This window comes from Phascolarctos cinereus, unplaced genomic scaffold (assembly GCF_003287225.1).
Source record: "Phascolarctos cinereus isolate Bilbo 61053 unplaced genomic scaffold, phaCin_HiC Scaffold_3;HRSCAF=262, whole genome shotgun sequence".
Classification (NCBI taxonomy): domain Eukaryota; kingdom Metazoa; phylum Chordata; class Mammalia; order Diprotodontia; family Phascolarctidae; genus Phascolarctos; species Phascolarctos cinereus.
The window spans coordinates 161628982-161639737 of NW_027555736.1; the positions used below are offsets into that span (position 1 = coordinate 161628982).

Below are 10756 nucleotides of genomic sequence, written 5' to 3' on the forward strand. Positions count from 1 at the left end.
ATTCTGTGAGATAAGGAGTCCATGTTTTAGAAATGGAAAGTGCAAAGACTAGGGTAGATAGGCAAGATGCTCAGGGTGGATAGACATGGAGTGTGATTTAGTAGATTAAAGGAGTTTGCACTAGCTTGTCAATCAAAACAGTTTAACCCCAGGATAGAGTTGAAAGTTGAGAGGATTAAGGCTCTTAGATGGGGGGAATGGGGCAAGGAGGCATGTTGTCCACACAACATTTTAAAATTGTTCTTTGCTCACAACCTTGTGAGATAAAAGAGTGTGAAAGTGCTATAATTCTTATTTTATAGATGAGGAAACTAAGGCTCTGAAAGGTTAAATAACTTAATCATGACTATGCATTTAACTAGCAAAGTCTGAGTGAGCAAACTCTTAACCTCAGTCTAACCTTTTAGTTTTCTCTATTTACCCCATTTTAATTTTTATATGTAATTTTGTTCAATCTTTTCCTTTTTTCCTCTTCTCTAACTTACAAATCATTCGCAACAACTATTCCTCCCCCTTAAGAATATTTCCCAACCCCTCAGGTTCTACCATTCCCCTGCCCTACTGTGGTCATGAGGATCACATATGAATTATGACATGGCCCCAGTCATCCCTGACTCATACCCAGGAAGTGCTGATAGATGTGACTGCCTCTTCAAAAGTGTTGTTAAAAAAAAAAACATGCCAAATTTATGTTCGTTTCTATTTTTGCTCCAGGTGCAACATCAGCTACTTAGAAGAATGGCTTAAAGATAAGAGTTTGCAGAACAGCACAGCTAAGGAAACTCTGGAACCCCTTTCTCAGGCTGCCTGGTTGCTCCAGGTCAAAAAGATCACAGACACTGATGCCAAAGAAATATATGATCGCTGTACCTCACTGTCTGCTGTACAGGTAACTGGACTTATTCCTTTGACTGTGTTCCTGTATTATTCCCAGGGGCAACAGCCCAACCAGAGTCTCCCTTACTACTGATATTTCTTTGTAAGAAAATATTTTCAGATCCTTATGACTGAATTTCTATTTGTTCCCTCCACAATTTTATTTTCTCCTTTCTTAGAAGGTGAGGTGAGGATCAGATAGTAATATCTTATTGAACTGTATTGTTAAAAAATAATAATAATCTAATGTGACTTACAAGCTATCTGAACCATTATTTGGACAGGGATGTACCTTTTTCATGGTTTATTACCATTTTGTGATGTTTTCAGATCATAAAGATCCTTAATTCATACACACCTATAGATGACTTCGAGAAAAGAGTGACTCCATCCTTTGTCCGCAAAGTACAGGTAAGGTTCATAAGTAGCTTTTTTAAAAAAATTACTTCTTAAAATGAACTGTAAGAGAAAATTTAAACAATATTTTAAAGGTCTAAGATTAAGCTATATTCCATAGTGTAGTGTAGGGGAGAGAATCCTGGACTTGAAGTCGGGAAGATCTAGATTAATTGGGCTCACACACTTAGCAACTGTGTAATCTTGGGCAGATAACTTAAGTCCCAACTTCTTAATCTGTCAAGTGGGAGTAGCAATAGCACTGACTTCACAGGGTTGTCATGAATATCAAATGAGATTAACACATGTAAAGCACAAAGCACTATATGAATATGAGTTATTATCATCGTGCTCTCAACTTTTCTGATTGGTTCAGACAGAAATGATCATGGGACAAGTTGACATCCTGCTATTTTTCTTTTGTGTGTAGTGTTTATAGACTATTGTACATATGGATAAAATAACTAGGTTTTTGTAGTTAAATAAAAGTATTAGAATGTATGTTTATGCCCAGAACACAAATAAAAAGAAAAACCTGAACGCCATAATACAAGAAAACTGCCCAGAATTTCTGAACACAGAAAACAAAATGCCAAACAAAAGAAGCCACAGATTGCTTCTAAGAAAAAGTAAACAAACCAACCAACCTGAGGCTGTAAACTCCAAGATACTTAGTGGTTAAATTTAGTAATTCCACTGGGAAACAACAAATTGTACAAGGAAGCAGAAGAAAGACCTTCAAATATGAAGGAAATGAAATTCAAGTAACACAAGCACAAGACTATTCTGCACCCACCAGAAAATGCAGGAGGGGAATGGAATAATGTATTTTGAAGGGCAGTGGAATTCAAGATGCAGCCTAAAGTAACCTACCCTGAAAACCTGAGCCTAACTGTAAATGGAAAAAAAAGATGAATGTTCAATAATAAATATGCACTAAATATCCTTAGGAATAAAACCATAGCTGAAGAGATGATTTGTTTCTCAAGCATCTCAGACAGCACCTCAGAAGGATAAACACATACAGCAACCAAGGAAAACAACGTAACAATAGAGAAACCATTAAAAGACTTCTTTTTAAAGGTATATGATAAGACAAGAGTGAAAGCAGAAGTCAAATAGAAGTGATGATGGAAAAGGAGGCCTGAAACATCATGGACTAGCCCTCAAGTACCCTGCCTACAGGTGAATCAATGCTTTTTATTGTGGGCAAAAATTATAGGAGGGTACATTAAAAAGAGAGAGGAGAGGAAGAAGAATGCTCAAGAAGACAAAAGGAGGGATTGAAACGGGGGAAAGGGTGGTCTTATTTTCAGTAATACATATGTATGCTCTTATGGGAAAAGTGAGATATTCTATAAAGGAAGATGTGGAATTAAAGGAAGAATGGGAATGATCTACAGAGATTTGCTTCTTAGGAAGACCACATATCCTGCCTCAGGAGAAGATCTCCAAGAGGCAAGGGTTAATAATGAACTTCACAATCAGAGGTGTACGAATATTCTTATCCTAGGACAATATCCTCTCTAGTACCTGCAGGAATTGGTGTTTTTGCAAGAGTGAGGTGCAACAACAACAACAAAAGTACCGGGGGCCAATCTCTATAAGGCAATAACAAAACTGTTTAGAAAAGAGAACTCAAAATAGGGACCTCAAAAGTTTAATTCAATTACAAATACAGAGAATAAATAAGGACCAAAGTATAATGACAAAGAATCAACAGAAATGGAAGATAAATAATGAAGAGAATGAGAAAAAGAAAATCCTTTTTAGAAAAAGTGTAGAAAATGAAAATTTAAAACTAATGAACAAAAGTTGAAAGGGAGAAGAGGAGGGGAATTCTACTTGATTGTTTAACTGATAAAAGCCAGGAAGAAAAAGAAACTAATAAGCAAAACTCCCAAACCAGGCAAGTTGGGAGGGAGAGGGATCTTGAAGTTCAGGGGAAGAGAGCTACTAGGAATAGAGCCACCTTTTTTAAAAAGTTAAGTTCAAAAACTAGAGAGACATACTCCTGTGTTTACAATGGAAGGGGGGGAACTGTAATTTGGGGGAGGAACACCTAAATCTCATTGTCATAACTTTACAAATGAATGGATTAAACAATCCAATAAAATGAAAAAAGTCACAGATAGAATAAGAAACCAATATCCCATAATCTGTTGCTTCCTAGAAACACATTTTAAAAACACGAACATACAGTAAAAATGAGGAGCTAGGGAAAATGTACTATTCGACAAGTGAATTCAGAAAAACAAGAGTTGCAATCATGCTATCAGATAAGGTAAAAATAAACATTCAAAACATACACAAGATGAAGACACTACATTATGAGGAATAATTGTGAACAACCAAGTTATTCTGAATACTATAAATACTCAAATCAACTATAAAGGACCTGTAAAGGAAGATGCTATGCACCTCCAAAGAAAGAATTGAAAAATAAAAATACATATCGTCTGGTTTTACACATATTTATAAATCTGTGTCAAATGGTGGCCTTCTCCAGTGCAAGGTGGGAAGAGAGGAGGGAGACAGTTCACAACTTAAAATGTGACAAAAACAAAAATTAAATTTAAAAAAGGAACTACATTATGCTGAAAGGAACTGACAACAAAACAATATCAATACTAAACTTATATGCTCCAAATACATTAGTATCCAAATTTATAAGGAAAAACATTAACTAGGCTGCACAAATACATAGACCAATAACACAATAGTGACAGGACATTTCAATGTTTCTTCTCTGTTTTTGATAAGTTTAAGAAAGAGAAAATGCAAACAAAATTGCTGGAGAAACTAATGCTAAAAGATTTATGGCATCTTCTAAATGGGACAGCAGAGGCAGGTAGGTGGCACAGTGGATAGAGCACCAGCCCTGGAGTCAGGAGGACTTGAGTTCAAATTCGGCCTCAGACACATAATAAATACTTTCTAGCTGTGTGACTCTGGGCAAGTCACTTAATCCCAATTGCCTCACCAAACAAACAAACGGGACAACAAAAGATCACCAAATGAACTTTTACCCAAAAAAAGTGACCCATGAATTAAGGCACAGGGATGTTACAAACAAAATGTAAAAAAGACAGAGAGACTAAATATATCATTTACAGACTACAATAGAATAAAAATAGTCAATGGTTCAGGGACCACACTAACAAAGGACATAAACCCAAATGTACACTTAACAATGAAATCCCAAATAACAAGTGATTCAAAGAACAAATCATAGAAACAATATGTGGAAGAAAATTATGATGAGACAACATACCCAAATTTCTGGGATGCAGCTAAAGAATTCCTTGGGGAAAAAAATATATCACTGCCAACATATGTTAGCAGAATAGAAAAAGAGGATCAATAAACTGAATATGCATTTTTTAAATCTCAAAGCCAACAAATAAGCCTAAACTAAGTAGAAAGGAATGTAAATTGAAGATCGAAAAAAAACCCCATAGAAATGATAAAACTAATAAAATTTATAAACTTTTAGTCCATTTGATTAAAAAGGCAGAAATCATAACCAGATAAAATCATAACCAGAATAAAAAGAATAATCAGAACCTCTCACAAATAGGTATATGCTAACAAAACTGAGAATACAAAAATAATAGAGGAATACCTTCAAAAATATAAAAATACCCAAACCGAATGGAACAACATGTAAAGGAACTAAAAAAAAAAAGACTCCTTGTCCTGAAGGATTCACAAGAGAATTCTGTCAAACTTTTAAAGAACAATTAGTAGCCATTTGTTTCAAAAACAGAGAAAGCACCCTACTAGGATCCTCTTGAGACAAATATAGTCTTTAAATCTAAACCAGAAAAGGATAAAAATGGAAGAAAAACTATAGCTCAATATTGCTAATGAATATCAATTTAAAATTTTTAAACAAAAACCTATCAACCAGACTACATGATTTATCCAAGCAATCATTTATTATGACCAAGTTTGATTTATACCAGGGATGCAAGGATGGTTCAACATTAGGAAAACAATATAATTAATCATATTAAAAACCAAAATATCTAAAACCACATGATTATCTCAACAGATGCAGAAGTCTTTGACAAAGCACAGCAGGAATTTATGCTAAAAAAAAAAACCTCCTACAAAGTATTGGCATAGGAAGACTTTTTTTTTTTAATATAGAAAACATCTATCTAAAACCAAAAGTAAGCATTATATGTAAAGGTTCTCTATTAGAACCTTTTCCAATAAATATGATAATAAAGGAAGGATGACCACTCTCCCCACTATTATTTTATATATTTTTGTAAACATTTATGACAGAAATAAGACAACAGAAAGGAATTAAAAGCATAAAAATAGGTAAAGAAGAAATAAGCCTATCTGCTGATGACATAGTGGCATACTGGGAAAATCCTAGAGTATCAGCAAAGATACTAATCAAGACAATAGTTTCAGCTAAGTCGCAGGCTACAAAACAAATCCTCAAAAATCAACTGCATTTCCATATAAAAATAACAAAATCCAAGAAGTAATAGAAAAGGAAATTGCATTCCAAATAACTACAAAATGCATAAAGTATCTAGGAATGAATCTACCAACATACATAAAAGGCTTGTATAAATTCAATTATAAAGTGCTCCTTAAGGAAATGAAGAACAAGCTGAACTGGAGAAATATTCAGTGCTTATGGTTGGGCCATGCCAAAATAACAAAAATGGAAGTACTACTAAAGTCAGTTTATACTTTTAATGTTATATTAAATTGTCAAAGGGATACTTTCTAGAATTCGACCTATATCATAAAGCGGCAATTCTCAAAACCATTTATTTTTGGTTTAAAAAGAGAGGAGATCAGTGGAGCAAACTAGAGAAGGGAGAATCAGAAATAATAGGACTAAACTCTGTTCAATAAAGTGGGAAGCAAATTATTTAGGAAAGAAGTCCCTATTTGATTAAAAACTGCTGGGGAAATCGGAAAACAGTCTGGCTTAGACAACATTTACACCAGATCCTACAAAACATTGTAAATGGATATGCGATCTTAATGTTAAAGACCATACTATAAAAAATTAGAAGAGAACAGATCATATAACTCTCACAGCTATGAGTAAACTATAGGAACAGAGGCAATTGAAAAAGATAAAATAGATAACTTTGATTACATGAAATTTAAAAGCTTCTACACAGACAACATTGATACACATAAGAAAGGAAGGAACAGCTAAGTGGCGCAGTGGATAGAGGTCCGGCCTTGGAGGAGGACATGAGTTCAAATCTAGCCTCAAACACATGACACTTACTTGCTGTGACGCTGGGCAAGTCACTTAATCCCGACTGCCTCGCCAAAAAAAAAAAAAGGAAAAAAAAGATAAGAAAGAAGTGATAGAATGGGGAAATATTGTTGCATTAATGGTATCTAAAATATAGAAACAATGAACAAATACATAATCCATAGCCATTCCCTATTGGGAATGTGTTTGAATTTAGATGTGTTCAAAGTTCAAATGGTTCTCAGAAAACTGCAAAATATTTACAACCATATGAAAGAATTTTCCAAATCACTAATAAGAGAAATGCAAATCAAAACAAGTATGAGGTCTCACCTCACACCTTGCAAATTAGTAAAAGTAATAAAATTTGAGGGGAGGGGATTGTGGGAAGATAGACTTACTAATAAAACTGTAAAATGGCCAAACCATTTTGGAAAATAATTTGTAATTATGCAAATAAAGTGACTAGAATGTCTGTATCCTTTGACCCAGAGATTCCATTACAGGGCTTACACCCCAAGGCAGCCATTAATAAGGAATACATATACCAAAATATTTATAGCAGTACTTTTTCTGATAGCAAAGAATTGGAAACAAGATTCCCATTGATTGGGGAATGGCTAAACAAATTGTGATATATGAATGTAATGGAATATTGTTACTGTGTTGTAAGAAATGACAAATGTGGTGAATACGAAGAAGCATGGAAACATCTACATGAACTGAGGCAGAATGAAGTAAGCAAGCCAAGAAAGCAATATACATAATGACTACAAAAATATAAATGGAAACCACACACACACACACACACACACATCAAAAGTGAATGTTGCAAAATTGTAAAGAACAAGCATGACTCAAAAGAAGAGATATTAAAGGTTGCTCCAACTCACGTCTCAGAGGTGTGGGAGGTTTTGCACGTAACCTCCATTTTTGGATTTTTTCAATATATCAGTTGTGCTGATTTTTCTTTTGTTATATGAAAGAGAGGGATACTGGGGAAAACTGATGACATAAAAAAGCATAAACAAAAACTTATTTAAAAAAGAAAAAAGCATAAAAATATAAGCTCATAGGATCACTAAAAGTATCCTCAATACAACTCTGGTAGCAGACAGAACAGGGAGGATATATACCTGTTCCTACACACTTTTGATGTCTTCTGATAGGTCTCCTTATTGTGAAAGTTTTTCATTTCAGTGTAGCTTGGAGACTGAATATCTGATTTAGTGGTATGTGTTCAAAATGTTATTAAATTTTTACAGAACAATACACTCTCCAGGTAACTATGAGCAACAGGTTAGTCTTTGACAACGTATGGTTTATTGGTTGAGTTATTTTGGATATTTTGAGGTTTATATTTGTAGCACGAGAATTTGTTTTCTGTCAGTTGATAAAAGGTAGTGAACTTCTGATATAGAATTCTAGCCACCAGTCTATGCCTTGCTAAGTGTCATTACTGTTGATATTCTGTGTAAATAAAAGAGATGAGTAGAGAAGATCATAGATTCTAGACTATTAGCATTAGAAGGAGCCTTAGAGATCAGTTAGTCAAATCCACTCATTTTACAGCTGGTGCTACTGAGGCCCAAAGAGTTGAAGTGATTTGTCCAAAGTCACAAGTAGTAAGGAATACCTTGACCCTAAGCTGCCTGAGTCAGGAGGAAACTTCCAAGTACTAGAACACAGAACTGAAAAAGCTGCAATGAGGGTGGGAAGGGTAAAGGAAGGGAAAGAAAACACCTACCTGTAGCTCTTTTCTTTTGTTTATTCAAAGCATTTAAATACATTTTTTTTTAAAAAAGTTTGCCTTTTGAGTCTTCGTCACGTTTGGTGAGTACTGAGCTTAATGTTGAATCTTTCTTTTAAGTGAGTACGGTGTTTCTTAAATGAATTGGGAAGGATTCTGCCCATTTCCTCCAATTATTTGGGGGAAATGCATAGAGAGATTAGCTCAATAAAATTTAAAATATTTGAGGTCTTTTCATATTTGGATTTAGAGTTACGCTATGACAATTTCTATTTATTATGACAAGGGGTAATATTGTTTTCTAGAAAGACTCAAAGTCAGTAGACTTGGGCTTGAGCTCTACAATTTAGCAGCTATGTAACCCTGAACAAATCATTTAACCTTGATTGTCAGTTTCCTACTCTGTAAAATGGCAATGATAATTATTACCCTATTTGTAGAGAGATTGTTGTGAAGAAAGTGTTTTGCAAACTATTATAGGGCCTTATTAAAATTTCTAGTGGTAACTAATGAATCTGAGATTTTCTTGAAAGAAAATATGAGCTGTCATTAATAGTGAGAAGTCAGAAACCAGTATAACTAATTAGTCCCCTGAGGAGTGAAAGCCTAGACTGAAATAGCATGCAGTGGATCAAAGTTAATGAAAACAGAGTAGGAAGTACTGGAAATAAATATATTTATGTGTTCCCTTGGAAATTTTAGATATCCAGCAAAGAAGAATGAAAGTGTTTATTGACATTACCCTCTTTCCTTTGGCTCTCATTTCAGGCTCTACTAAATAGCCGGGAGGACACAGGCCAGCTGATGTTGGATACCAAATATCTCTTTCAAGTCACATTTCCCTTTATCCCTTCTCCACATGCTCTGGAAATGATAGAGATCCCCAGCAGTTTCAAACTGGGCTTTCTCACAAGGTTATGAAAGGAGAAAGAAATGGAACTTTTTTTCCCTCAAAAGTTAAGTGAAGTTTAAACATTTGAAGATCACTTTATCAATTGATATTGGTATACTTTGGAATGCAATTTGAAAAATAGAACAGGGTCTCCCCAAACTGATACCATTTCATCATATTTTTTGTTAGCAAAGCCTTCTTTCACTGAATTGTTGACTCTATACCACATTTCTCCCAGACCTGTCAACTGTGGCTGATACATTTGGAATCCTTGCCTGTCTTTACTGGAATTTCTAGGACATTTGCTTCTTATTTCATTTTCCTTCTGGATCAAAATTAAGACAGATACAGCTCTATAATGTAGGAAGAGAAATCTTTGAGTCTACCAAGTTTTCTCAGATTACTGAATTGAAAGTCAAAGTTCTAGAAGTTGCTTCCATGGAAGACAGAAACACTAGGAACTTAGGTTGAGAATAATAGGCTCTGTTACTATGACTCCTTCTACTACCCAATTCTTGTCCCTATATTTACTGTAGTAGTAATGGTAGCAGTAGTAGTAGTAGTACAAGGAGGAGGAGCAGGAGAATGAGGAGGAATAAAATACAGTGAATCTGCCATTAAAATAGCATTTTTTGAGTCTTGATTTAAATACAAAGAAATCAGATATAGTGATTACTATGTACATGTTTCTATTTCTGGTTGTATCATTAAGTTGAGACAATCTCAATTTACCATTGTTTCATGTAAGACAATTATTTCTTTAAATTAGATCAATTTTAATTTGTGCTCTTGCCACTTTTTTCCATTAAAATATATTCCCTTTTAAATAAACCCAAGGTTTTGAACTAAAACAGGCAACATGAATTTTTTGTGTTAGCTAAATATACTTTAAAGTATTTATTTTAATGAAGGACTTTATGAAGAGAATAACTGAAAATCAATCTGCTCCATTCATCCCTCTGCTGGAGGGATAACAAATTTTCCCAATGAGGTGGGAACTTGGACTTTCCCCCTTCCTTTCCAACCTTCTTTCCCCATAGTAAGCAAAGCATCATAGCTGGTGACCTCTGACTTTGCCTCTACTTTGCCACTCTAAGGACTCAGGTTTGGGTCATTCTTCATTCATTGTTCTTTTAGATTTGTAGATGAAAAATCATGATTTTATGTCCTAAATGTATATTTTACATTTCCCTGTGTTGTCTTTGGGAATCTAGACTGAATGTGGCTATGCCACAGTATAGCTCCATTAAAAAGGAATAATCGGTGTTATTTTATAAACAAATTTATCTCAGCTAATTTAAATATTGTACATGAAAGAATGAAAACTATAACTGTTAGACTTTGGTCAATAAAATATTTTGCCAAATAAACTTTGCCAGCTCATCTCTAATTAAAAGGAAGTTTTACTTGCTAAGTGTTTAAACTTCAGGTGTTTCTGTGTTTAAAGATGCAAGCCTCTGTAATATATGTTTCATACATAAAGGGAGAACAGATGCAATTAATTTAGCTCAGGTTGCAACTAAATGGATCTTGATTCAGCCAGTCTGCCCCACATATACAAGGTCATGTTTAGCATGAATCAGAAGCTTCAATGGCT

The 10756-nt window shown here is 34.4% G+C and overlaps 1 protein-coding gene across 1 annotated transcript in view; it reads left to right on the forward strand.

Moving 5' to 3' along the window:
* MYO5C (myosin VC) overlaps positions 1–10529 on the forward strand; it is a 139273-nt gene extending 128744 nt beyond the window's left edge. The window contains 3 exon segments of the mRNA XM_020984537.2: positions 715–889; positions 1207–1287; positions 9036–10529. Coding sequence (XP_020840196.1) covers positions 715–889; positions 1207–1287; positions 9036–9188 — 409 coding nt within the window. The 3' untranslated portion in view covers positions 9189–10529.
* The last annotated feature ends 227 nt before the right edge of the window (positions 10530–10756 follow it).